The 27165-nt window shown below is 46.9% G+C and overlaps 9 protein-coding genes across 9 annotated transcripts; 2 read left to right on the forward strand and 7 right to left on the reverse strand.

Moving 5' to 3' along the window:
- Positions 1 to 6903: 6903 nt before the first annotated feature.
- Positions 6904 to 9132, reverse strand: LOC6543305 (probable cytochrome P450 309a1). Its single transcript, XM_001968391.3, has 6 exons — positions 8886 to 9132; positions 8485 to 8836; positions 8014 to 8433; positions 7820 to 7943; positions 7486 to 7749; positions 6904 to 7403 (listed from the first exon to the last, which is right to left on the reverse strand). Exons 1-6 carry the CDS (start codon positions 9083 to 9085, stop codon positions 7243 to 7245), a joined length of 1521 nt encoding a protein of 506 aa, XP_001968427.1. The 5' UTR covers positions 9086 to 9132; the 3' UTR covers positions 6904 to 7242.
- Positions 9133 to 9338: 206 nt separating this feature from the next.
- On the reverse strand, positions 9339 to 11350 carry LOC6542723 (probable cytochrome P450 309a2). Its single transcript, XM_001968392.3, has 6 exons — positions 11007 to 11350; positions 10596 to 10947; positions 10109 to 10534; positions 9931 to 10054; positions 9604 to 9867; positions 9339 to 9541 (listed from the first exon to the last, which is right to left on the reverse strand). Exons 1-6 carry the CDS (start codon positions 11294 to 11296, stop codon positions 9378 to 9380), a joined length of 1620 nt encoding a protein of 539 aa, XP_001968428.1. The 5' UTR covers positions 11297 to 11350; the 3' UTR covers positions 9339 to 9377.
- Positions 11351 to 11536: 186 nt separating this feature from the next.
- LOC6541599 (cell cycle checkpoint protein RAD1) lies at positions 11537 to 13163 on the reverse strand. The gene is made up of 3 exons (XM_015159690.1): positions 12978 to 13163; positions 12375 to 12914; positions 11537 to 12300 (listed from the first exon to the last, which is right to left on the reverse strand). The coding sequence occupies exons 2-3, from the start codon at positions 12477 to 12479 to the stop codon at positions 11581 to 11583; spliced, it is 825 nt and encodes a 274-aa protein (XP_015015176.1). The 5' UTR covers positions 12480 to 12914; positions 12978 to 13163; the 3' UTR covers positions 11537 to 11580.
- On the reverse strand, positions 12469 to 13099 carry LOC26525968. The gene is made up of 2 exons (XM_015159936.2): positions 12978 to 13099; positions 12469 to 12914 (listed from the first exon to the last, which is right to left on the reverse strand). The coding sequence occupies exons 1-2, from the start codon at positions 13081 to 13083 to the stop codon at positions 12481 to 12483; spliced, it is 540 nt and encodes a 179-aa protein (XP_015015422.1). The 5' UTR covers positions 13084 to 13099; the 3' UTR covers positions 12469 to 12480.
- A 276-nt stretch (positions 13164 to 13439) lies between the features above and the next one.
- Positions 13440 to 15263, reverse strand: LOC6542740 (protein insensitive). Its single transcript, XM_001968395.3, has 2 exons — positions 14812 to 15263; positions 13440 to 14744 (listed from the first exon to the last, which is right to left on the reverse strand). The coding sequence occupies exons 1-2, from the start codon at positions 14818 to 14820 to the stop codon at positions 13626 to 13628; spliced, it is 1128 nt and encodes a 375-aa protein (XP_001968431.1). The 5' UTR covers positions 14821 to 15263; the 3' UTR covers positions 13440 to 13625.
- A 966-nt stretch (positions 15264 to 16229) lies between these two features.
- LOC6542945 (early boundary activity protein 2) lies at positions 16230 to 17777 on the forward strand. Its single transcript, XM_001968396.3, has one exon. The coding sequence runs from the start codon at positions 16451 to 16453 to the stop codon at positions 17591 to 17593; it is 1143 nt and encodes a 380-aa protein (XP_001968432.1). The 5' UTR covers positions 16230 to 16450; the 3' UTR covers positions 17594 to 17777.
- A 90-nt stretch (positions 17778 to 17867) lies between these two features.
- On the reverse strand, positions 17868 to 18750 carry LOC6541697 (probable NADH dehydrogenase [ubiquinone] 1 alpha subcomplex subunit 12). The gene is made up of 5 exons (XM_001968397.3): positions 18655 to 18750; positions 18500 to 18595; positions 18259 to 18436; positions 18101 to 18185; positions 17868 to 18044 (listed from the first exon to the last, which is right to left on the reverse strand). The coding sequence occupies exons 2-5, from the start codon at positions 18592 to 18594 to the stop codon at positions 17977 to 17979; spliced, it is 426 nt and encodes a 141-aa protein (XP_001968433.1). The 5' UTR covers position 18595; positions 18655 to 18750; the 3' UTR covers positions 17868 to 17976.
- A 176-nt stretch (positions 18751 to 18926) lies between these two features.
- LOC6543001 (actin-related protein 2/3 complex subunit 5) lies at positions 18927 to 19819 on the forward strand. The gene is made up of 2 exons (XM_001968398.3): positions 18927 to 19259; positions 19322 to 19819. The coding sequence occupies exons 1-2, from the start codon at positions 19047 to 19049 to the stop codon at positions 19562 to 19564; spliced, it is 456 nt and encodes a 151-aa protein (XP_001968434.1). The 5' UTR covers positions 18927 to 19046; the 3' UTR covers positions 19565 to 19819.
- A 321-nt stretch (positions 19820 to 20140) lies between these two features.
- Positions 20141 to 24164, reverse strand: LOC6542274 (dynamin-1-like protein). Its single transcript, XM_001968399.3, has 8 exons — positions 23874 to 24164; positions 22993 to 23137; positions 22271 to 22935; positions 21553 to 22004; positions 21167 to 21497; positions 20875 to 21103; positions 20602 to 20813; positions 20141 to 20543 (listed from the first exon to the last, which is right to left on the reverse strand). Exons 1-8 carry the CDS (start codon positions 23973 to 23975, stop codon positions 20487 to 20489), a joined length of 2193 nt encoding a protein of 730 aa, XP_001968435.1. The 5' UTR covers positions 23976 to 24164; the 3' UTR covers positions 20141 to 20486.
- Positions 24165 to 27165: the final 3001 nt, after the last annotated feature.

Genomic DNA, 27165 nt, shown 5'->3' on the forward strand with positions numbered 1-27165 from the left:
AGCAGCCAGGACGAGGACGAGCACGAGGACTAGAACCAGAAACCAGCAACCAGCAACCGGCAACCGGCAACCAGCGGCTCTAACTGCTATGCATTTGGCCCTGCAGGTTGGCCATAGAGGACACAATTTGCCATCTTGAGGCTGCAGACGTCAGCCGTCGTCAAGTGGAGTCCTTTTGTCCCCATCCCCCCGCTCCATGGTCCATGGTCCTTGGTCAACTTTGCATTTGATTAAAGTCGGATAGCCGCCTCTGATGAATTGCACATGTGGCAGCTCTCGCCTTTGTGCCCTTATGCCATTATCAGGCAAAGTCACGACAAAGAGGCGTATACGTAATGCGCATTACGTATACGCACTCTCCTTTCCAATTCCCCGGCTCACCTTCACCTTTCGCTTGGCCTAGAGATTGGTCTCGCAATCTCAATGGCGGAGTGGGTAAAAATTTAATTTAATATTCATACGGCTGTAAAGCGCTACAAAAGTCGCAATAAATGAAACGGACAGAAAATGCTCCTTAAATAAAGCAAAAAGACCAGAACATAACTGCGAAAGTACATATGCATGGAATAAAATGGAGAGGAAGACACCCATTTGTCGCAAAAACGAAGGTAAAATACACTGATCTTACCTCTTCTCAAATGAAATATTACTATATAATAGAATTGTAGCTATTGGAAAAAATACAACTTTCACTAGATAGGTAAATTATTTTAATGGCATTTTAGTTGAGACCAAACATACATTTGGAAATTTAATTTTTGAAATATTTATTATCAATTTCGTTCCAGAGAGTAATAGCAATGCACCATGACCACGCACTCGAAATTCTTTCCGTAAGATCTGTCGCCCAAAAATATGACACTGAGCCGCAGAACGGGTGGTTTTTCGGCAGGATTGCGTCCCCAGAACGTCATACAAAGTAAACACGCTCCGCACTCGGCAATGACAGTGGGCATGAAAATTTATGGCTCCTGCCCCCGGAACTCCAGGCTCCAGGACTCCCGTCGCAGAACGCCAGGCGTCGGCGTTCCGAGTCCGCGGCGCATTAAATTTTGGACGGCAGGACGATGTCTGCCATGCAACGTGGCAAACTGTGGCACTGACAAAAGTTGGAAGTGTTGGCCATGGCCAAAACGCGGCATGCGGTGGAGAGAATTGCGAACGCAAATTGCAATCCAGGAAAATGAATTCCAGCGCATGGAAGAGCTGTGAAGGATCTCCTTGCTTTATGACTCTGTAGTTCGAAATATACACTTTTTAATATGCATAAATTGCTCACTTACTTTATTTGCTTTTTTATTCGGCTAGCCGAGCTACAAATAAATAAGTTTCGTAAATACCTTTTACAAATATGAATGAATATGGTTAAACAAATGGTTTAATCCTTGGAAGATTAATCCTTTTTTTTGCATTCGCACTATTCGATAGTATCATTGTAAAAATTTTTATAAATATTTGGCTGCCGCTTATTTTTATGTAAAAAAAAGTTTGAATGTTTTAAATCCACTTTATATGTGAATAAATTCAACGTAAATACAAGTTTTGGCAATGCATTTCATCAAATTCATGAGGAAAAACGCGTATTCACGGGCATGAGTATACATTTCATATCACAATAACGAGTACATGTTCATGAGTTTCTGCAACAGCTGAAAAATCGCTCAAAAAAGTTAAGAAGTAAAGCGGCTTGGGCCTTCAGGGCTGACAGCGAATTCCTCACTGGCCCACAGTAATTGTCCTTCCTGTTGTTGTGCATTTCTGTCTGTGTGTGCGTGTGTGTGTGTGATGTCCTGACAGTTGTCAGTGCTCTTGACAGCATATCGCTACATATGTGTGCCTGAGTGTGTGTGTTGCGTGGGTGTGCAGTGAGAGGGTGTGTGTTTGTCTATGACAGCTGCTGCCGCGAAGCCGTTGACAGTTGTCAATGTTATTAGCGATATTAAGGAAGCGCCGGAAGTTGCATGTGGCAGTGGCCATGTGGCAAGTATCTCACGCACGATTCCCACAAGGGCGTCTTTTCTTCAATTCAAAGACTGTTCTAAATTCGTTTTCAGCAATTAGTTTTGATTGGTAAACTGCCGTCAGCCATAAAAACTAATTTGCAGTTCGCCTTGAACTTTTAAGTGTCTACTATTTTCATAAGGGAAAATATATTTGATCTCCCCGTTGTGCATGGAAGTCGGGGTAAGGGGCTGCTATAATCTTGCACAAATTGTCGAGCACAACCTTGGCTTCTCAGAGATATTACGCACTCATCCCAAGTGGCTTTGGCCAACAGATTATCCGTAAAGTTAGTAGGTTATAAAAAGCAAAACAAATATCGGCAGACTGTTAATCAAGGCCTTCCGGGACTCCCCCACAGTCCACTCTAATTGAGTTTTGTGCGTTGGCCAGATACAATTTTCTCCTTGGCTTCGTGCAGCTTGTTTGTGTTTGTATCCAATATCTTGTGGCAGATTCCCTTGAAGTCAAACAGCATTTTCCTTATCTACAACCTCCCACGGACCACAAAACTTCATCCATGCTCCCCAAGCAGCATACATGTATATCCCACCATTGACTGCACACGTAGTTGCTGATTGCGAAGCAAATATTGACAAGGCCGTAGGAGCCATGCGAAATTCCTAGCCATTTTTTCCAGTTTTCTGTAGCGACCATTGTTGTCCAGTTAGCTGTGCTACAGGTTTTACTCGCTATCGCGAAAGGTGCTGTTGAAAGGAGCCCTTTTATGTTTACATTAGTAACAGCTTGACTTTCATTTAAGATAACTGACCTTCCATTCCTTCAGCACATGCATACATTTTTCCATCTGGTGCTGGCCCCACTGTGCAAAATCCACAGAGACGTTTCTCTTATTTTTTCAGTCTGCCATATCGTGTTCCATGTTGACGCACTAGCACAAAAGCTGAAATTATATTTAAAACTCCGCCTTCCTGCCTCAGTTCCCAGTTCTCCGTTGCCTTTTTCTGTTTCACTTCCTTGGCTTGTGGATGGCATGTTATTTACTTTTGTGGTCATCGTGGGCCATCCTTGGAGGCCCCCAAAAGCCCCAAAGTTATAATTCTTTAAGTTTTTATCTGCCCCACACATACTTATGGATAGTCCAGATGGAGGGTCCTGTGGCTCGCTGGCTGCTTAAGTGGGCGTATTCGCCATATCTGAGCCATATCTACTGAATGGGGGCCACTCCAGCCATAATTTTAGCATATTAATGATTTATGACGTCTGGTGGAGAGCGAACGAATTAACAGCAACAAAGGCAGCAACAACGGCACTAAAGTTCCTGTCTATTTTCATTTAGAATTCGCTTAATTTTCATTCGCTCCCTAATGAAAATGTCGGACAACAGGCAGCGCGAAAAAGTGCAAATTTTGCCAGGCTCTTTGTGCCAGCTTCAATTTTAATTAAGAGTGGAGTCTTTGACCCGGTTCATTTGGGGCTCTTCCATGCGGTGTGGTTTTCTGCTTACTTTAAGGCGATTTATGGCCACACAACAAATTTGTTGGGATAATGATGCCATTTTTCCTGCCCAAATTACCTGACCAGGCCCACGGGGCGGATAATCCAAGGCACCTCAAGCCATCTCCGCCTGAAACACGCAAATAAAATCAGGCCAGAGATGGGAGATGCCTCAAGTCATGTGTGCTTTTTATTAGGAGAAACTGCACGGAGATGTGAACTTATTTTGGAGCTGGTTCCTTGTACAAATTAGAATAATATATGTTTTTCATTATATATCTTCTAAGGTGATAGTAATAGTGTGGCTCATAAAACTACACCTTCATCTGGCCAAAATCCACTTGTCTGAAATTTTATATTCTGTATTTCTATATTAGTTTGCAAGCTAGTTATTTTTGCGAAACTTGACATCTCCATCTCGGCCATCGACTCAGCTCAGGTTGTCGATGGTCCAGCAAGATTTGCCAACTCAGCGGGAATATTTGCTCTGGCTTACCATTAAATAAGTACCTGCCATAAAGGCCGAAGATACTTAACCTGAGCCGTTCTTTATCCGCCATTTCGGGCAAATGGCAAACAAGCAGTGGCGAGTTGGCTAGTAGAGCTGCCAGAGCACTGCTCAAATTTCCATTTAATTAGCGGCCACGTTTGTCAGGCCAAATCAGGGCGGCAATGCCATCGCCAGCAATGCAATGAAAGCAAACCGAAGTCTATTAAGCAGGCAAAGCCAAAATGGCAACGTGGCGCTCCGATTTAATGCCAATAAACCGCGTGAGCCATCGACATCCGAGCCAGACAACCGGCTACCCGTAACCAAGTTAACCAGCCAGAAGCAGAACAGAACCCGGCTGAAACACCAAACCATGTGGGGGACCCTAAACAATGCGCCAACGGGGGCATCTGGGGATGGGGGGGGGGAGGTCAAGGAGGAGGGCTGGAGGAAAAGAGTAATCTAGCAACTGAATGTGCAACATGCCAATGCACATGATGTGTTTAATGGTTAAATTGTTGCTAATTCCATTAGCCGTTTGCTGACCTGCATTTAGCCAGCCTCTCAATGTGCTGCAGCATGCACAAGCAGAATTGAACTCGGCTCTAAAATTAGGTTTACTATTAATCTCTAAATGAAACCTTTTTGTTAATGAAGAACAAAAATTTAAATTTATCTTTAGGCGCGATTTTCAACTCTGAAAATGCCCATAGTATGGGCTTTGAGCCCATAGTAGGTCAAGCAACTTGCATCGCTAGATGTAAAATCCTTTCGAAAATGGCCTTTTGTGATCCTGGATTTTTCTCAGTGCTTAGTTGTGTGTGTAAGGACCTGCTTGTGGTGGTGTGGGTGTCCATGTTGGTGTGTTTGTTGTTGTGTTTGTGGCCAAAGTGTTGCACTGCCCCCAGCTCCATTGAACCAATGAGAAGACCGATACCGGGACCGGGCCAAAACCGAAAGGAGACCCGCTGGCAAATGGAACGTGCACAAATTAATGTTACGTTGACGCAATGTTGGCAAGGCTCGAGTACCGTGACCCCTGCCCCCCGCATCCGTGTCCTGGCCAGTCCACGAAACCGCCCACCAGACCACCCAGCCGCCTCAAATTTGGCACATTGTTTGCCAGGGTGTGCAGATTTGTCAAACGTGCTTCGGGGCGACGGAGGGGCGATGTTTGAGTACCGGAGCTGATTGGAAATGCCATGGATTTTGGGCCACTGACAAACGTCCAGGAGCAACAATCCCGACGGGGGATGCCCCACACTCTGCAGCCGGAAGAAATTAGCCTGATGATTTTCCAATGGCTTAAAGAGCTGCCGTAATGTGGCCTAAATTGCTGCGGAGTTAAATGATTCCGTTTTTTTGAACTAACTAAATCGTAATTAAAGGTACCACATGAAATACAAATTCAGATATACTTAAAACGAATATATTTGAAACAGATTTGCCACTTTTAACTCCAGCCCGCTCAAATTTATTCAAACGTATTGAACTCCAACTAGCTAAAAGCCAGAAAAGGTAAAAACCCCTTTCAAGGATTTAAAATTTCAGCATCAGAGATTTTTGGCATCCAAGCGCCCCGAATTAAATGACTTGGCCCACAGAAAGCGCTGGAACGTGGGGAGCACATAAAATTTGTTTAGTATGTGCACTAAAGTAAACGCGACAGGGCATCAGGCCGCACAAATGGTTATGGGGCTCCCCTGCCGCAGGCTGGGATCCCCCTTTTGGCTCCACTCCGCCTGATTCATTCAGTTAACGCGTCGCAGTGGCGTAGTTGGCACTTTTCTATTTATTTGCCCATTAACGCTCATTTGCGGTTATCAGGTAAATTGGATAAAAGCCAACGTAGCATGAAGCCTGCTCCTCCTGCTCCGCCTGCGCCGCCCACTGTGGAAAATCCTGTGGAAAGTCCTGTTTTGCCACTCCTCTCCCTGCTCCCCACTGCTTATCTTGGAGTGTTGTTGCAACATGAAGCGAAGGCTTTGGCTTCGACGTTGCCCTCTTTCCACACTGCGCACAAAAATTGTAATGAGCTGGTGAAGCAAGCTTATAGAGTAAGCCAATTAAAAAGGGAAACTGTAAGCCCAAAAAATATGAACAGCATCCTATGGCTGCATGCTTAGAGTAGCCCAAAGGACAAGAGACCTTTGAATAATTTATGATTATCCAATCTCTCTCAGTGCCGAAAGGAAATGAAAATCTTCCTTCAAGTACCTCCACACCAGCCGTATTTATTTCGCTTTCGCGTTAACTGCGCCAGTCATTAACTTTTTACGACTGTTTGATCCCAGTCAGCCAATCCACTCGCAAATATATCAAAATTCAAATGCAATCCAAATATTTGCGGTGACATAGAGCCAGCCTTGGTGTTGGCAAGCAATCCGCAATTTGTGTGGCCTCATAGATAAAACGTTTTGTTGCCGACTTATGGGGTCAAATAAAATTTCATATTCACTTTGTGGCAAATATTTTTCCCCTTCGACGGAGAGCGCATTTAAATGCACCATGTTGCAAAGCTCAAATGAAATTTTGCGGCTTGTTGCAAAACAAAAAGCTGCAAAAAGCAAAAAGTAATGTAAATAACAGCGAGGAAAACGCGCTGCAACACAATACTCATGCACATGCGGCTGCATTGTGGCTGGGGATCGGTGTTGTCCTTTGTCCTTCGTCCTTCGACGCCGTCCACTGCATGCGGTCGCTCAATATGAAAGTGCCTGCAGTGAAGGCGCAGTGATGCACTCGGAGAAAATCTGGGAAATGCAGTCCACGTTGCCGTGTTGAAGATTTTTGTCCATTTTATTTGACAAAAACTATACTTTGAGTTTATTTTATAGAGCATTTTAGCACGAAAAATTTATTTAGAAAATATTAAAAATAGTATGCTTAAATTTGTAATTTAAAATGTATAGTTTAAACATTGTAGGAGTGCAAAAAATATTACTATTGTAAATTTTTAAAAAATAGTGATTGGATTTTTTCTTTATTTGAATAAGCTTTAAGTCAAGCTAAGCAGGAGAAAGGCGGGCGAAAAGGGGCGTGTCAGTTGGTCTGCGGTCGGTTTGCGCTAAATTAAATTTTGCTGCGGTTGCCCCAAAGTCCAACACACTTGCACCACACACACACACACACTTGGTGGCACACTCGTATACAAATTACTATTGCGCCAAAATATAAAAAGCGAAAAGCCAGCAGCAATCCTCATACGAAGGCAACATCTGCCCACTGCACTTATGCAACATGGCTAAAAATGTAAAAAACGAGAGTAGAACTACAAATATAAGCGCTTCCTTCTATTTCCGCAGCTTGGTGTATTTCAGTTCGACGTCGCCATTGAGGAAGATGCCCATTCCGGAGTCCGCACCCAAAGGCACCTTCTTCGTCTGCTCCACCTGGTAATTCGAAAGGATGTGCAGGATGGCCGTCTTGACACTCAGTTGGCCCACCCGCATACCTGAAAATAAGCGTGTTACAAGATTAAGATTATTGGAACCCATATCTTATAAAAACTATAGCCAAAATGTTTCTGGACTCACCTAAACATATACGAGGACCATCGCCGAAGGGCAGGAAGCATCCTCGTTTGTTGAGGACACTCGCCGCTCCGTTCTCGAAACGATCCGGCCTGAATTCACTGGCCTCCGGATAGATGTCATCGTCATGGTGGTACTGATAGGCTGGAACCATCACGGTGACTCCGGGCTCCAAGTCCAGGGTTTTATCACCTCCCAAATCAATCTGAGTGCGCTTGGTGCAGATACGCGTGAAGAAACCAATGGGAGTGGTCAGTCGGAGCGATTCTGAAAGTATATTTCAGATAACTTAATTGGATCTTGATATTGTAAGAAGTTAAGTAGTATAGAATCCCACCATTGAAGCACTGGTCCAGATAGGGCAGGTTATTGATCTGATCGTAGCTGATACTGCCCTCGGAGGCCAAGGCATCTAGTATTTCGGAGCGCAACTTGTCCTGCTCTTCGCGGTGTTCGCTCAGCTGATAAGATATAGCGTTAATTATATACTCGTATGAAGCATAAGCTTAAGAAATTGTGAAGTCGACCAACCGAATAGAGCATGTGATAGAGCACAGCTCCTGAGGTTTCGTAGCCATCCAGGTGAACGGTGAGGGCATGGCCCACCGAGTCGTGGATGGTGTTTCCCCGCTGCTGCAGCTGCATGAGGTGGGATAGGTAGTCCGTGCGACCCTCGCCACTTCCACCTCGCCGGAGATTCACTGCATCCTGGGTGAGTCGCAGGTAGAACTCATCCGTTGCCTTGGTAAAGAATCGCATGCGGAACAGCTTTCGCACGAAGGTGGCCACCAGAGTCTTGTTGAAGCGGATCATCGAGCTGAAGGCGTAGGCAGTCCAGTCCGTGGAGGTCTTCTGGAAGATCCCGATCTCACCGACTTTGCCGCTGAGTGAGCCTGCATCGATGCCCCATATGAAATCCGCCATCGTATTGGCTGTAAATCGATAGGCTAGCTGAAGAGTGACATTAGCTTGGTTGAAATGACCTCCGGTCTAGATGCTCACATCTCTGGTTTCGATGACATCGCCCTGCTCCCGCCTCGCCCGCTCGATATACTCGACCAGCTTCCGGCCACTCTGCTCCCAAATGGTGTAGGCGAGTTTCAGTCGACTGGATGTCAATCCGCCCACATTTTCGAAGCGCAGTCGCTTCCATTTCTCGCCAGCGCTAAAAAAGGGCGACCCCGCCACGTACTTGTCATCCGGATTGTGGCCCACAAAGCTGCTAGTGATGGTGTCCCGAAAGTGGCTGAACTTGTCCACCAAAATCTCATGGGCCAGGGCGGGATCCAAAACAAGGAGCTGCGGCTGCCGCGTGATGAAGGTTCCGACTGCTCTGTACTTATCCTTGTATTTACTGGAGGAGCAAATGTTGTTAACAAACTCCGATTAATAGTGATGCTCACTTGTAGACATCCTGAACATCGAGAATGAGGCTGCGGCTCTTGTTGACCAGAATGCCCGGATAGGTGCCCAAAATGGTCAGTGGCTCGGCGGTGACCAGTCCCCGCTTATCCCAGTACTTGTGGTACCAGGTCAGGTAGAAGTAGACCACGGCAAAGGCCACATGAACGAAGGTCAAGCACAAAACCACTAGGGTAAACATGGCTGCCACCAAGAAATCGATCTGATCCCCACCAGGTTCTCTAGAAAACTGGCAATGGAAATGGAAACGTACTTTATACGTAGGCACTCTACTGACAAGACCAATTAATTTTTAATCGGCATTTTGCAATCATCTGCGTATGTTGCTATGTTTCGAGGACTTAATCGTTTTGGCTTTGATTAGCTGCAGTTCAACTTGGGTATTCTATTGCTATCAACGCGCTCTAATCATTTCATAATACTTAATCAGTGAGTGCTGGCAATTAATTATATTTATTGAAAATACTACAAGTCTATCTCGAAAAGCGGCGGTACTCCAGATTAACATTTCCCTGCAGAACGACACCAAATCCAGCATCTCCCTTCGGAATCAGTACTTCCCGTCCACGCACCACTTGAAAGTTGCTGAGGATGTGGACTAAGGCCGATTTCAGGGTGAGCATGGCCAGTGGAATACCTACGAAGAAACAAAAAATAGCACATGACTATATGTTTATATTCAAGCTTATAGGGACTCACCCATGCAGATACGGGGGCCATTGCTGAAGGGCAGAAATATGCCTTTGCGCAACAATTCCTGGTAGGCGCCATTATCAAATCGCTCTGGCTTGAAGGCCTCCGGCTCGGGGAAGTATTGTTTATCGTGATGGAACTGGTAGTTGGGTATCATGATCGTCATGCCAGCCTCAACATCCAAGCTTTTAGATTCGCTCAGCTGAATGACGGTGGGAATTGTGCAGACTTTTGTGTACTGCGGTATCAAGCTGCTGAGTCGCAGAGACTCTGGAATATTGAAATAGATGATGAGATTGAAATAGCAAAACCCACATATACGTGTATACTAACCATAGATCACTTGCTCCAAGTAGGGCAAGGCAGAGAGCTTCTCAAAGTCGAGACTCTTCTCCGATTCCATGCTGGTGAGGATTTCCATTCGCAGTTTCTGCTGAGCAGCCGGACTCTCCGCCAGCTAAAAATATATGATCTTAGATCGGATTACAGGGTACTTCATTATGTCACCCACATAGTACAGAGCATGGAGGAGAGCTGTTCCCGAGGTATCGTAGCCATCCAACATCACGGTCAGGGCATGACCCACCAGATCGTCGTGGGTGGCCTGCTTCTGATCACGCAGCTGCAGCAGATGCGAGAGATAATCCGTGCGAGTGGAATCGCCACCACCCTTCAGTCGCAACTCAATGGACTCCTTGGTCAGGTTGGAGAAGAACTCGTCGGTCTCCTTGGGGTAGAAACGGAATCGCAGCAACAGGCGACTGCAGGGCGCCACAACGGTGGCCATGAAGAGGGTCAGCATGTAGAAGGCGTAATTGGTCCACCTGCTGGCCATCTGCTGCACCTTGTTGGGCTGCTCCAAGGGTCGGGTTAGGGTCCCTGCATCGATGCCCCAGATGAAATCCGCCATCACATGGGCCGTATATCGGAAGCAGAGCTGCAAGATTGATTTATAAGAATAAGATACTTGTAGTTGGTAAAAGAAGAATTGAACCCACATCTCTGGTCTCGAGGATATTGTTCTTTTCGGCCACCTGCTGCGTCATATAGTCGGTAAGCGACTTGCCACCTTGCTCCCAGATGTTATAGGCCTGCCTCAGCCGACTGCCCGAGATCCCAGCCTGCGCATCAGTACGGAGGCGCTTCCAGGATTGTCCGGATGCCCAGAACGGATTAAGGCGCGCGTACTTGTCCGACTTGGCATGTTGGAGGTACGAACTCTGCAGCGAGTCCTTGTAGCAGCGGAAGTTGCCCACCAGCACTTCGTGGGCCAGTGCCGGATCGAGAACCAGGATCTGCGGCTGTCGCGTCAGGAAGACGCCAACCGCTCGGTGTTTTCCCTTGTACTTGCTGGGAATATAAAAAGAGTTGTAGTTGTATCATTAAAATTAGAGATTTGAGGTACTCACTCGTAGACCTTCTGCACGTCGAGGACCAGATTGCTCTTCCGGGTGAGCAGGCCCGGATATGTGCCCAGCAGAGTCAGGGGCCGAGCTGTGACCAATCCCCGCTTGCGCCAGTACTTGTGGTGCCAGGTGAGGTACAGGTAGATGGGCAGCACCAGGAGGTGGAGCAAGATCAGGGCCAGCGTCACCAGGATGTACATGTTTCCGCGCTCCGTGTTGCTGCACGCGCCTCTGGCTCTCGACCAGTACTGACCGATCGGATGGAAGCCGTAGCTGAATCTCTCCGGCAGCATCGCTGACCGGAATTGATTAGAGAATCAGTCTCGACACACAAGTATGTTTATTGATAGCTGACTTATCAGCTACTGATTGTTTGTATTTTAATCTATTTTTACGCTGAAAACTAGCAGCAGTAGTCCAGTTTTATCATCAATGATGTACAGCTCGTCTGATTTGCCTGGGGAGCATTGACAAATCGCCCACTAATTACAGACCTCAAAAGATTAAATTTAAAACAACATAAAAAGTTGTTTCAACATTTTAAAGCTATATTTTATTAGCTACCTAGAGACCCGGCTTAATCAGTGTTAAGCAAAGGAATGATGAAGAACTGAATGAATATCTCCTCCTGGCTATCGCCCTGCATCACCAGATGCAGTTCCAGCAGGCCAACGGAGTTGGTTTTGATGGCCACCTTGGTGGCCGACTGCATGGCCTTGTTGGTTATGCGGATCTGCTGGCTCTTGTAGCGAGCCACCACTGTCTGTTTGCAGTTGAACATCATCATCATGGGACTGGTTTTGGCCACCTCGACGCTGAATACCGCCTGCATGATCCCGACTGTGGTGATCTTAAAGTGCGGACGGTTCGGCGATGTCACGAACTCGAATTCCTCCGCGGACTTCTCCAGTTCATGGAACACCTTCGATAGATTTGGTCCGCGTACGAAAATAACATTTAGATCCGGATCCTTTAGATTCTGATCGTAGTCGATTGGTTCATCGCAGTCCATTGTTTTGATGGCGCACTCCGTGCTCACATCATCGTCATCGTGTGGATACAGAATGATCCTCAGGGGATCGCCCTTATCCTTGTACATCATCCGCAGGCTGCAATCGGCGGATCCGAAAAGATTCAGGCACTCTGAGAGCACATTCATTTTCAGACCGAAGCACTGGAAGTCCTGCACACGGAACTCCATGAATGCGCCCGGCGGCATGAAAAGCGTAGCCTGGATGGACTTGCCCTGCTCCACGGTGATGCGTAAGCCATCTTCGGAGACTTGCAGCATCCCATACTGGTGGTTGAGCAAAGTGAATTTTGTCAAATAAAGTTGGTTTAGGGATTCAGAGTCTATGAGCTAATCCTTACATCATTGAAGCAGATTGACTTGATGGCCTGGGTTAAGGTCTTGATGTGCTCCACTCGAGCGACGAATTTGCAGTCGCCGTAGGGCGATGGCTCCACATCAGCCATCCTAGTCCCGAAAGACGTCCGTCTGCAGCTCCTTGATATCCTCCTTCTTAAGGGTCTGCTCGGTGGTTTTCCTGCCTGTGTGCTTTAGAAATTGGTGGAGCCGCAATGCCAGGATGTGCTGGCAGGTGTAGGACACCCGGCTTTCCTCGCTCCAATCCTCCAAAATGCCCGGTTGGCCACTGGGGACGTCGTGGTAGAGGATGCCTCGCGGCAACTGCAGCACGTGGCACTGGAAGAACTCGCACTGGCAGAAACTTACACCCGGAATCAACCGGAAGATCTCGTTTCCCTTGGAAATTTCTACCACGCGCACGGATCGATTGTTCTTGGCGTGGAAGAAGGTGAAGTTGTGGTCGTCCAAGAGGTGAAGCGATCTCAGGACCAGTTCTTGGCCCAATAAAGTGGATAAATCGTAAAACAACTGCCCACGTTCCTCTATAAAATTGGAAATGCTAGGTAATTCTATGTCAGGTAACATTCTATCTCAATAGTTCTCACCTCCTGTTAGGCTCTTGGTCTCTGCTTTACTCCGATATAATTGGAAGACTTGATCAACCAGATGTGGAACAAAACAGGATGTAGTGTTGTCTGATTCAAACGCCATTCAGGAAATTTTTTTTTGAATGGCGTTTATTGAGAGAATTTTATTTATAAACAATACCGCCAAAAGCCGGCAAGGCGTCATCAGCTGTTTTCAACAAAAGTCTGGCAGCGCGGCACATTGTCGATTTCAATATTAGGGTGCCCAGTTCTTTGGTATATCGTTCGAATTTAAATGAATCCAGTTTTCACGCCAATTAACTTGAATACAGAAAAAGTTCTAAATTGCTTATCTAATTCAAATTGGAACTTTCAAAAGTGGTATTTTTAACTTTTGCGAGCACGCTGGCACTGTCCTTCATGCAAGCCACTTTTATCTATCCAGCACATCCCCTTAACTGAAAATAAAACCACAATTCCTCTTGGTTCGGATTGGTAAAATCATCTTCGAGATCTAAAATCTTCTACACGTTAATTCAATGTAGTGCACTACTTTCTATGGATTCTTTTCATAAATCTGTGAGAGGTTTAGCGGGGATTACCGCCGTTTTTGGTGCTATTCTAAGACATTAATCATTAAGATCTAACAAAATACTACTAGTAACTCTAAATAATGTTCTCCTTTTCGTGTTTGATGCCACTGCTGCGTCGCTTGACGTTCTGGATCTTCATCATCTTGTTCTCGTCGGCGCACTTGGTGGTGATGGCATTGCGCACCTCCTTCTCGCTGGCATTGCACTTGTGCGTCACTGCGAAGATGATGTCCTGGATCTTCTGGGGATCCAGCATACGCTTGAGGGGCTTGTCCTGATCCTTGAAAGCGGGCGACGGCTTGCCCGTCATCGAATGGGTGGCCAGAGTTTCCCGGTCGAAGATCGAAACCAGTAGTTTTCGGGTGGCCAGCGAGGAAACCGACCAGTTGATATTCTCGAATACACTGGCGGGCACACAGGTGTTGTTAGGGCCAATGGACACCATCACGTTGTCCATGTTCTGCTGTTGGCTTTTGTTGAGATCGGTTAGACTGCCATTACGGATTTTGACTTGGGATTTGGCTGGTAGTTTGATGTTCTGCCGCGGGACTTCTTCCTGCAACTGAATCTCTTGCAGCTTGCGACGTTTGATGAACTGTTGTGGAGTGCCGAAGGATTCGACATCTTCCCTTTTAATGCCGTTACTAATCCTGTACTGCTGCTGGGACTGATGGTGATTGCTCTGCTGTTGATTCTCGTCGCCCAGGCAAATCTCCAGGCGATCTGAATCCGCTGAGGTGCTTAGGCTGTTCAGACTCTCCGCCGCCAGGCGAATTTCGATGGCATCCGTATCGTCGGGTGCCGAGATGATCTTGTAATCCAGAATCTGGGGATTCTGCGCGGGCGCACATATCACCGAACTCGGTGGCGTCAGGATCTGGTGGCTCTGAACCGCGGGCGGTGTGGGTGGTCCACTTTCTGCCAGCAAGGAGGAAGCCTGTTGCATCCTGGCGGAGGTGGCATGAATCTGGGAGAGCAGATCCGTGTGCTGCTGCAGTTTGGCCTCCAAGTAGCGCACTTTATCGCGGAGCGCCCTGTTCTCCGCCTCCACTTGGGGATCCGGCGCAGAGATGCTGCGGAGCAGCTCAAAATCCTCGCTTGAAGTCTGCGACCAGGCATTCAGACACAAAGTCTTGCTCCTCCTTGCCTGGGAATCATCGCGTGCAGTGGCGTTGACTATGCGCTGATATTGCTGCAATTTTATGGGATAAACTGATCAACGTGTTCCGACGGAGATTTGATTTCCTGCAGCTACTCACGTTATCCATGTTCAGTCCTCAAAGGATCTGCGTCAACTGAAAATTGGCGGCAGAATGCGAAAAGCGGTTGCATTCCAGGGGTGGTTTTCGGTTTTCCACCGATTCTCTGCTTCCTCTGCTTTCCTTTCCAATTCCCCGCGAGGCAAAACAATAGTTGTTGCCAGTCACACGAACGCTACCTGCACGCACACATGCGCAGTCAAACTGCACGCATGTGCAGGGAAGATGAAGAGCGCGTCTCCGTGGCGTGCGCGTGTGTGTGTGCGTGTGCCCTCCAGGTAGCCGATATCCTGTTCCTGTTCCAGGACCTCTAGTCTATTTCCCAACTAGTCCAAGTCCAGCTGTCTTTTCTTTCCAACTTTCGTTTTTGCATGGGTTTCGTGTTTGCGCGGGAACCAGTGCCAGGGTTGTAGTGTTTGCTGCATGGCAAACAGAGTTGACGAGCTGTGCAATTATTCGGCAACGCAACTATCGGTTGGAAGTCCAAGGGTTTTAAATGAATATAATAATTGTTATGAAATTATTTATGTTATCGTTATTTATGTTATCATATCGGCTTCCACTAAAAAATTAAAATAAGTTAAGGTAAACTTAAATGACCGTTTTTTAAAGTGTTTTATTTTTAAGGTTAATTGAAATGAATGATGATATGGTTATGCCAAACATGTACTTTTTAATGTGTTAAAACTACAAAAAACATTTTATTCAGTCCGTTTAAAGTAACTTAACTATAAAGTACTTTATTATGGAAACGTTGTCTCAGAATATACGTTTGGTTACATTTTTGTACTGTGCACTTTGGCGAAGGTCAGAGAAAAAAGTAAATGTAACAAAAGAATGTGTAAGAATTCTTTTCCCACTCCCAAGAACCCAAAAGGACAATAGTTGGTTTTTTGTAAATAACCGGTTTTCAGGACCCAGGCTGCATGTAATCCATTGCAATTTGAATGTATTGGGAACCCTCCCAATACATGGGATCCTTTTGGAATATAACTCATCGCTCAGATGCTCTCTGATCGGAAAAACACCCTTAAATTCCATTTTAGAAGGGATACCTATTGAAGGGTAAGTCCACTGGAATTCTGCCAGGTAGGTCGTCCATTGTGATGCATTTTGAATGTGCAGAATATAAAGTGCTTTTCGACGAGATACAGAACTTTAAGATAGCATTATTGTTCAAGATGGCGACCGATTTAACAGCGGTTAAGTGATTATTTCTTAGTTTGACTGTTGGGTGCGCTTTATGGGCTGGTGGAATCATGGTCCGTACTTCTTTAAAAACGATGATTATTTTAAAACACTTTCGGTGAACGCCAATATTATGTTCAGCTTAGTGAAATATATTTTACAAATGCTACATTTTAGGACTTCCGAGTTTATTGAAATCTAAAGACGAATATTAATATCGTATGCAAATGATCTCCTTTCGGCGACCTTGGCAGCCCTGTAAGATCTTCAGATACGCAGGTAGGATTGCCATCTGGCGCAAGGAACAATAACTGTTAAGAAGGGCCATAAATCACGGTTCCAAAACCGATTTGCCCAACGAATAATTCGCAAAATAAGCCAAGGAAAGCCAGCCCAGCACCTTTTGCCACAAATAAACCTTTTTCGCTACCTGTTGCCAATCCGCGTGCAAATGGCCGGCGGATTTCGCCCGTACGATCAGGACTCGTGCCCTAACCTTACAAATAGCGAGGCTCCGGGATTTAGCATGTCAGTCGTTCACAGAACGGAGCCGCACTACTTCCATCCGCAGACTGCGATCCTGCCCAGCGTCCAGTACTCCCACCCGTATCACCACTATCTGAGTCAGTTTGCCCCGAACTTCGTGCCCTACTACTACCGCCTGCTCTCGAGGCCCATAATGAAGCAGGAGGAGATGGACATCGAGAACTACATCAACTACGAGGTGGCCGCCCAGCAGACGATAATGCGCCAGCGGACTCTGAAGCCCCTGGGTCAGCTGCAGATCCAAATGCCGCCTCCCATAAAGGTCAACCAGCCAGTTAAGCCAGTTCCCGTGAAGGCAGTGCCTGTCCGAAGCTCTCCGCCCAAACGACGCGTCATCAATGCCCAGTTGGTGGCAATAGCCACCGCGTCCGGGGGCATTAAGAACATCGAGCCCACGGTGAAGCCACTGCCTCGCCCGGAGGAATCTTTTAAGCAGCAGGTGGCTAAAATACAGAAGAGCCAGCACCACTACGAACAACTCTTTGGACGTCTCACTTCCATGCTGAAGACCCTTAATCAGCGGTACGACAACGATGCCGAGGACGTGCCCGCGCCGCCCTCCAAGAGACCGCGCCACATGTCCACCAGCTCGTCGGAATCGCATATCCCAGATACCGCCTCCGAAAAGGACGAGAAGGACACTCTGGTGCAGTACCCACACCGTGTGCAAAAAGAGGATGGTAGCGCGGTGTACGTACTGGGACCCAATGGCACCCAGATCACAGCACATCAGTACGGCGAGGTCTTCTGGACGAATGCCCCGGTGGCCACGAGGTGTCTCCTCTGCGTTGTCTTCAGCAGCGATGAGTTGGCCACCCACACGCTGACCGGGAAGCCGTCGCCTGCATTCTACGGCCGCGAGAGACCCCCCAAGCTCCAGTTGGACCAGCGCAAGGTAGACGACATTGTGGTCTGTGTGGGAAACCGGACGGGCGGCAAGGAGCGGGTGATTCGGGCCACCATCACCACCAAATGCGCGGATACCGCCAAGAAGTACAAGAGGCGTGCCAAAAAGGCCCAGAAGGTCGCTATCAAAGAAGAGTATTAGTTTGGAGTGGACAACTATTTGCTTGATATAATCCAGCTTTGATTTATCCTAAGAACTTCTCAACGACGCGCCACAACGGCGCAGAAAGCTTTTGTATATATTCGTAATAGGTCCTGCTTAAAGTAGCTGCATCACTCTGTTATATGATCTAGCTGTGATTGAATAAAGACAATATGAAACCTAAGTGGTAAACAAAGCCTGGATAATATTGAAAGGGATCTTGGGCTTCACTTTTTTGGATAAAGATACAGTTCACCCATTGCATCAAATGTTCTTCGAGTGCCAAGTCAACGAAATTGGATTTATTAACTCGATCCGGTGTTCTCTTCAATCGCAGCCATTTGCACTTGAATTTAAAAATAATTATAAGCTATGCCACACTACTATTTCTTCGCCTTGGGATCCCAGGCCTCCACTTTGTTGGGTGTTGTGGAGTAGGGGTAGTAGGCCTCTGCAAAAGGAGGTATTAAATAAGTGGGCTTACTAAGAGCCACAGTGCACAATTACCCTTGGTGCCGGAAAGATTCTCGCTGTGGTCCGCTATCCACTTGTGCTTGGGTCGGCATCCATCGCGAATGGGAGGCAGATCGGTCTATCAAAAGGTATAGAAAATGTCATAATATGTGCGACAAGATATAGTCGAGCCGTCTCGAGGCGAAACCCACCTTGTAGTGCATCCAGCCGTACCATTCGGCGGGAATCATGGAGCCATCGTAGTCCATGTTGACGTGGGGGGCGAACTCGATCCAGCGGTTGCGGCCGTAGAAGTAGTACGGGTTCTCGAAGTACTTGTTGCCGTACTTGTCGATGCCCACCAGAGTTCCGATCTTCAGATCATCGTTCCTGGAAAATAGTACATATGCGGTTTTCAGGATTGGAGCAATCTTATATAAGATCGAGACTCACCTATATAGCTTCAGGTACGCTTGCTTCAGTCCCCCGGCTTCGCGGACGATCTGGAACAGCTTGGTCAGCCGGTTGATGCCCAAGAACTTTGCCATGCTGCCGGGGAAATTCAAAAATATATTAAACGTAAATAATTTCGATTTTCTTGGACTCACTTAAAACAAAAACAAAGTCAATTTGCAGTGTGCCCAGGAATGGACAAACGCCCCACCACGAAATACCGAAAAAAAGCTAAGTACCAAATTAAAACTAAGCTGTTAATCACAAGCGTTAAACTACACATCCAATAAGATTGGGCGAAACCCAGACTCAAAATATTTTTAAATACAGTTTTAAAGCTTATATGAATACAACTTGATTAGGCAAGGGATTTCATAATTCATGTTTTTGGAGTTTATATGCAAACGGTGTATTTTTTGGAGCATTGGTAATAATACTGTAGCTGGTATATTTCCAGTTCGGCCACACTGCCACACATCTGTTTTGCCGTGCCGGATTTTGTGATTCATATTTTTGTGAAGAAAAGTGGTAGGAATCGAGCGAAAACATGGCCAAAAACACGTCCAGCAATGCGTTCCGAAAGATCGATGTGGACCAGTACAACGAGGACAACTTCCGGGAGGATGACGGCGTGGACAGCGCGGCGGCGGGTCCGGATGAGATCGAGATTACGACGCTGCTGACGCAGGGAAAATCCGTGGAGGCGCTCCTGAGTGCGCTGCAAAATGCCCCGCTGCGCTGCAAGAACCAGAATGTGAAGGTGGGTAGCCACACCTAGTCATACCCAGATCCCTGTACAGCTAATCCTCTTCGGCATTGCAGGACCACGCCCTGAACATCACGCTGCGGGTGCTCCTCTCCATCAAGTCCACACAAATGGACCAGGCTATCGACACCTTGGACCAGAACGACCTGATAGACGTGCTGATGAAGTACATATATCGGGGATTCGAAATCCCGTCGGAGGGTTCCAGTGGCCACCTGCTGCAGTGGCATGAGAAGGCCTTCGCCAAGGGCGGAGTGGGTTGCATTGTCCGGGTGCTGTCCGACACAAATCGCGCCTAGAGGAGATCACCACAACCAAAGGCGGTCATAGAGTCACCATCCCAACTGTTCCCTGCCCCTAAAAACCGATTTACACGCATCGCGGAGCATTTAATCAACACAGGATTGGAGCACTGGACACCACATCCTTATCTTCGGGATACGCCACGCCCCAGCTGAAACCCTCTTCTGTTTCTTTGCCGCAATACAAATGACGTTTTCCAAATTAGATTTTAACTGGTATCCAAGTATTAAAGTTTTTATTACGAAAGGTGAGTGGCAGTGATTTCAATCAAGGGAACACGCTTCTAGTTCACTCAAGCCACACCTACATGTAACATTTTTTGTTTTTGGTAAACTAGCTAAACTAGCACAACTCAAAGCTAAGGTAGATTCAACTCCCATCAGATATAAGCTCATATCCAATCGAAGAAAATACTAATCATTAGATCGAACTCGGCAACTTTACGAATACTATGGCTTATCTTATCGACATTTCGTGTGCATCATTCCACATGACTACGTTTATGTTGCCTTAGTAAACTTCTAGCTGCCATTGCTATATTATTATACGTATGACATAGAAAACACATCTACTATGTTTGAATCAACCTTTTCTGCTTTATTTGACTATTCAATGTGTAATAAGTGCTTTGAGTAACCTAATCGAACCAATCACGGCATCCCCAACTTCTTATTAATTTAAAAAGCGGCGAGGCTCGATGATAGACAAATGCCGGGCGAATAGAAATGCTAGTAGGCTAAATGAAAGGCCCAGAAATTTGAGGGTCGCATGCAATTTGATGATATTTCAGTGCTCGGTTGGGGAAACATTTAACAAAGGAGTTCGCTTTCTTCAAACGCGTCTTCAATAAATAGTTTTTTTGTTGCTTATATGCGGGGATTATTAAGTCAAAACGGGTTGCTCCAATCGCTGACCAGCCTACCACATGTGGGTCTCGCGGATTTCGCTGATGATGTGATTCGCCCGCGTCAGTGCCTGAAATCGTAAGTAAGTTAAAGCTATATCTGGCTGAATATGAGCTTGCCAAACTCACCTGCAACATATCCGCCGCCTCTTTTCGGCGCACTGCAATGTGATCGGACTCGTTGAGTAGCGTTTCAGCTTTATCCGATTTATACAGATGGGTAACAAGTTCGCTCTGCAAGTTGTCCTTAACGTAGTTAACCAAGAAATGCATGATGGCCTTTGGTACCGAGTCTTGTATGGATTTGCGCACGATGTAGAAATACGATTTGATCAGGTGTTCTAAAAATCAAAAGTCAGTTTGAGTTAGGTCCTTAAGTTGCTCGAGTTGACTACAACCCACCGATGACATCGCAATCCTTCTGCTCCTTGTCAGTCAGGCGACGTGGATTGTGGTTGGCCGGCACATCGGGCAGCAGATTGACCGGCTTTACTGGACTCATAATGTTATTGTGAACCGGCGTGTTGTTGGTCGAGTTTTCAATGCTGTCCGGACGCGTTGGTGCCGGTGGCAAAATGTTTGACAGCCAAGTGCTGGCCATCGAGGGCGTTGAGTTCTCGCCGACGTGGTTCTAGAGCGTAAAACGAAAATGGGTTAGATACTTTGCGTATATAAAAGCAGAATATGGTGGCACCTGCTCATGCACTTGCTGCTGTGTGTTATTCGGCTGCGGCGGCTGCTGCGACTGCTGTGAGGCTGCACTATGCGCTGAAATCTGAGGCGACATGTGGTTGCGGGGTGTGTTGGCCCGCCGCTGGCCCAGATTTATCTGTGAGTAGGGATCGCTGTCCGTTTTCAGCAGACTGGGCACCAAGGCGGCATCCTTGTGGAAATCGGGATGCTTGGTGTTGATGTAGGCCAGCTCGATGGCCACAATGTTCTCCACCATAACGTTGGTGTGCGGCAGACGGCGACGCAGCAGCTGGGTGACCACGTCCACAATCTTCTCGTGCAGTTTGGGAAAGCTGCAGGGGAAATGGGTGAAAAGAAGTGGCATTCAGTTATCATTAGTCCACATACCGCAACATCTCCTGCTGCACTTCGTTGCCACAATGCTGAACAATGCGCTGCATCTCCTCGTGAATGAGTTCCACGCAACGCAGGGAGGGCTCCTCCAGGCGGCGAATCTGTCGCTTCACCAGCAGCTCGAATGAGACCTCCGGAACGAACAGCGCCGGGCGTGGACCGGTGGCATTCCGGATGGCTGTGAGAATGTCCATTTTGCTGAGACCCGCCAGCGGGTGAATGGAGTCCAGCGTGCGGCCAAATGTCTCGTGGAAAATGTAGCCCATTCGGGCGCCGCCGCACAGCTCGGTGGTCTCGATATTCCTGGCCGTGCCCTCGATGGTGCAGCAGTAGGCGCTGGAGAACTTCGTGATGATCTGCAGCAGTGTCCGGCTCTTGTCGGAGACATCCTCGCCATAGGAGTTCAGCAGCGATTGGAATTGCGTGGCCATGATGTTGACGCGAGTCTGCAAGAATACGGGAAGTCATTTTCTGGAATCCAGAATGCTAATACAACCTTATCTGCTTTAATCAGCTATTGCTTTATCATAGAAAAATATAAATAGGTTGCTCAGTAGTAGCACAATTACTAATTTTTCTACATTTTCAAAAGTTTAAGTTTTGATAAAGAGAGAATATTTTTTAGATTTTAATAATTGTATACTTTGAAGTTTGAGACTGACATTCTGCGATAGTTATGGAAATTGACATGCAGGACTTATTCTGGACTCACCTTAAGATCTGGCAGGCAGTCCCGGATGTGGTGCATCAGGAGCCGGTTTAGGGTTTTGGCCAAGTAGGGCGTGCCGTTCCGGGTGGCCAGAGTGGGATACTTGCGCTGCAGGAAGGCCGCCTCGTCCTTCATCTGATCGTCGATGTGCTTTTGGTCCATGATGTCCTGCTGCGAGCGATTCATCACGCCGATGATGCCCAGCTTGACGGGTATGACCCGGCCGCACAGAATGTCGATGGCATCGGTGCCGGCGTCCATGAGATCGAGTTTCGTGACCACGGCCAGAGTGCGTCGGCCATCGGGGTCCACGTCCTTGGCCAGCTTAAGTGCCTCACTGGTGGCCATGTCCGTGTTGGCGGCGGTCACAGCCAAAATGATGGAGTTGGGGTTCTCAATGTACTTGAGCACCAAGTCTTTGATCTGCGCCTCGATATCCTCCGGCTGATCGCCCACCGGCACCTTGGTGATGCCGGGCAGATCCACCAGCGTTAGGTTGACCACGTGCGTGGAGAATATCTTCAGGTTGATGGGCTCCGGGCAGATGCCCTTGTTGCTGCCCGCCGCCCGCTCCGTTTCGTTCTCGATCTCCTTGCGGATGTCGTCAAAGTCTGTGAAGCACTTTTTGGAGTGCAGGAAGCGGCCCCACTCCTCGGCATTGGACGTACCTAAGAGGTATGTTGTTTAGCCATTGGAATTCTCGAAGTTCTTATATCCCCACTCACCATTTTCCGCCGAGCGATTCTCGCGATCGTCGAGTGGGCTGTAGATCAGCTGCAGCACCAGTGGGCGACGGGTCACAATGCCAGTGCCTCGGGGCAGAAAGGATCGTCCCACCACGCTCTCAATCACCGAACTCTTGCCGGAGCTCTGGAAACAGGGGTAGTATTACGTGGAGTTAAAGCGACGACTGATAAACGACGATGACCTGATAAGGGAGCTCCCAAGCGTTTGCAGCAAGGAAACACTTGGAAACCCCCAGATTAACTATTGTTATCTGTCAATGGAAGCAATTCTCTGAAACTTTCTTTGACTAGGGAAGTTACCCACAAATATACCAATTAGTCTTGTGAGGCAGTCCAGTGCACAGATTCAGCTTATTGGGGCCCCACTGTACTCGGTATCAATGAGTTTAGTCATGCAGAATTAATTCCAGAGCGTGAATCAAAGTGCAATTAAGCCCGCGATCGAAACACGCATACATACAGACAAAACTATTGAAGTCGCACATGTGTATGTTTGTTTTTTGCAGTGTGTTCGTGGGGGAATGTGTCACATCAGCAGCTGTTTTTTCTCGTTTTTGTATAATACAGGGGGATATTGATTTTCCATGGGGGCGGCGAGCACTGCCAAAAATAATTATATAAACAATGGGGACGCCTCGAATACCGAAAGGCGCCCAAAATAATGATGCAAGCTAAAAACACAACTAAAATGCCGGCAAGCGCACTCAGTTATATAATTTTGCAGGCACTGGAAAACCAAAAGAGTTGGGTTCTCAGCTAGCTGCGCAATATTCCGGTTCTCGGGCGCCACTCCTTTTGCGGAAATCGGGGCTTTATGGATTTGGGGTGCGGATTTCTCGCACTTTACACTTCGCATTTACCTGACTGCCGAGAACAACAATTTGGGGCAACTGGATCGAGTCGGAGCCCACCGTGTTGAAAACGTCCTGCAGCTTGTTGATGACCGGGATTAGGGCCTCCATTCTGGTTGTGTGTGTGTGCTGGGTACCTCAGATCGCGTTCCACTCGGCTGGCGATTAATCCACGCACATTAAGGCCGTTCTTTTCGGCTTTTTCTGGTTGACGCGAGCACCGAAATTATTTTTGCAATGCGCCAGTGTTCACAGCGAATTTATACTGCTCAGTATAGCCAGCAGGCGGAGTTGCCACACTGCTGGAATTTGTTGACTGGACTAAGGCTGCCACCCTGCGCGACAGTGCTGCCACTCTATTTTATTGGTGAGCTTTTCCAGCGCGCCAAATTTGAATAGCAGCTGCTGCGAATTTTTTCGAGTTTGAAGTGTCCAATTTTGCCCGTTAGCAGTTAAATACTTTCTCAAAATAAGGGTGTTGCACAGCGAATTTATACTGCTCAGTATAACCAGCAGGCGGAGTTGCCACACTGCTGGAATTTGTTGACTGGACTAAGGCTGCCACCCTGCGCGACAGTGCTGCCACTCTATTTTATTGGTGAGCTTTTCAGCGCGCCATATTTGAATAGCAGCTGCTGCGAATTTTTTCGAGTTTGAAGTGTTTCCAATTTTGCCCGTTAGCAGTTAAATACTTTCCCAAAATAAGGGTGTATTTTTATTACTTGATACTTTATTATACACTGAGTGTCTATTTCAAGCAACCCAACAGCAATCAAAAAAAGTATGATAGAATTTAAGTTTTTCGCCCATTCTTTTTGTCTCCAAATTTTCCTTTTTCCTATATGTTATGCACATTGCGAAATTGTATTTATATGGGACAAACTACATTCCTTACGCACCAATCTTAAACCTCTTACACACCACAATCCAAAGTCGGCAGAATCTCTATATATTCATCGAAGCTAACAAATAGAGAAACTGCCCAGCGTAGGCGCACTCTGAATACCCTTCCAGACTGAATAGCGAAGGAAAAAATAAAGTTGAAATACAAATTTAAAAATATTGTTTTCGACTTAATTTTCTACTCCTTTTCTTGTTGCTATGAAATAATGAACTATTTGAAGTTGGAAAGGACAAGGAAACCTTAAAGCTGGAGCATGGAAGAGCAGCCAAGTGGTCAGACCACGTGCCCAAAAAGGAAGAAGGGACAATCTGGGGGCCAGCCTCAAGTGCTCGAGATTTGCATGGGCGGTTGGGGTGGGGCATCCCCCGGTTGTTGTAAGAATTCGAGGGCGGATCTGGGCCCCAAACAGAAAGGGGGTACCCGACTATTTCGCAACCACATTCGATTGCCTGCCATGCATTGTGGGCGAAATGCCGGGCTCATCTGTCGTTTTTATCGGTTTATTTCAATGTTCGAGGATGCTTGTCTCCCGGTACACTAAGCATTCAAATTTCGATAGTGGCCCGGCCCAAATGGACCAGAATATTGGACGTATGTATGCTTATATATGTGTAGCTATGTGTACGGACGCCCCCACTCACGTTTGCATCATCTGTCCTATTTGATAACAGTTCCCATTGTTGTTTGCCAGCTCCTCTTGGCTCCTCTCTCTCAATTGAAAATGACAATGAAAATTGTTACGAGTTAGCTGATATCATTTTGCAATGCTCGCTTATCTCTTTAATGGCTTCCGAACGATTTGAATATGCTTTGGCTGATTTAAGATGGCTTATTTCGAGCCATTATTTATTATTTAACTTTGTTGTTTAGGATCTTCGTGATCTATAGTTTGATGCCAGTTCTGATCGCGGGAAGGTAGGACTGTTTAAATTAAAATGTTAATCATTCAACTGCGTAATGAGTTGTACCGAAATGCCTAAAAACTTTGATCATTCAAGTTGGGATACGGACTAATCTCATTTTTTACCCCATTATTATACATTTTGGCACTTTCCGCACTGCAAGTGGGCGTCTTTAGCATTTTCATAGATAAACTTTCGGCTCCCAATTAACAAATTTGGCCGGCAACTTTGCCAGCACACCTCTGCAGTGCCTGGGAGTCTGGGTGTCTGTGTGTTTGAGTGTGTATAAATATTTCAAAATTCCCCCCATCAAATTGGCATTGTTGGACCGGGGAACTTTCGTATCTCTGGCTTGACAACTTGCCGAAATGTGCGGCGTGGAAAAGTTCTTGAGTTTGAGTTGACAGTTATTGCGAAAGACGGTGGGCATAGGGATGGGGATGGGCCACGCCCCTTCTCGGGGGCGGACTATTAATTTGATAATTTCACGGCTGAATGCAAATTTGGTGTCAGGGTCCTTGGCTCTCTAATTGACTGACGAATACTTAAAATATGAATTTCAAATGAAGTTCAGCCATTGTCTGCTCGCTTTCTTTTCCCGCTTTTCGACTTGGCGCGATTAATTATGGAGTGATGATGATGGTGGAGCTGCAGCTTGAGCTGGAGACGGAGTTGGAGCAGCCTCTGCCCTCCGGCTCCGGCTACGGCTCCGGTGGAGCATTAATCATGTGAAAGTAATTTTGCGCATTTGCATGCGTTGCAGAAAGCGATAATTTTCATCCATCATTTTCAAGTGTTTCCGCAGGATTATAGTGCTGCAAGGAGGCGTCTGCCTTTCGCTGTCATATCCTGCGTGTGTGCAGGATGGGGAGTCCCCTCATTATCCATCGCCATGTCGTCGTCAATTATACTTGTTCTACAGGCTGCCTGGAAGAACTTTGCATTTAGTTGATGAGCTCTTCTGCCCTGGTGGAAACCACCAACTCCTCCTGCTTCCTCCTGCTTCCTCCTGCTTCCTTTGCTGCTTTGCTGCCTTGCTCTTTTGTGCCTCGATGCCTTTGGTTTTCGGGACTCGGCTTTCATCTCTCGGCTGACTGCCGGTTGATCAATGGCTCTGCCCGTTTTCCGTGGTGTTTCATGCAATTACGTATTTATATTGCGTATACGCCATGTGGATACGACGGATGGATGGAGAGCCCTACGTCGGAGAGATGGAGAGCCTAGAGCCCCACAACTGCAGCAATAATGAACTTTGATTTCGCCCCTTGCGATTCCCGGCATCATGAGTGTTCCACAGCTTGTGGCCTGGCTGGAAAATGCAGAGCACGAGCTGGCAAATATGCGATATAATTGCTGATTGATGTGGCTAGAAGAAGACTGCTCCTTTATGGTTTCGCACATTTCAATACCAAACTTGCTTAAAGTATTCAATCAAACAAACAGACTCAAAGTAATATCATTTCAATTTTTTATAATCTCATAATTCTTGCCGCAA

Source organism: Drosophila erecta, unplaced genomic scaffold (genome assembly GCF_003286155.1).
Source record: "Drosophila erecta strain 14021-0224.00,06,07 unplaced genomic scaffold, DereRS2 tig00000055-arrow-pilon, whole genome shotgun sequence".
NCBI lineage: Eukaryota > Metazoa > Arthropoda > Insecta > Diptera > Drosophilidae > Drosophila > Drosophila erecta.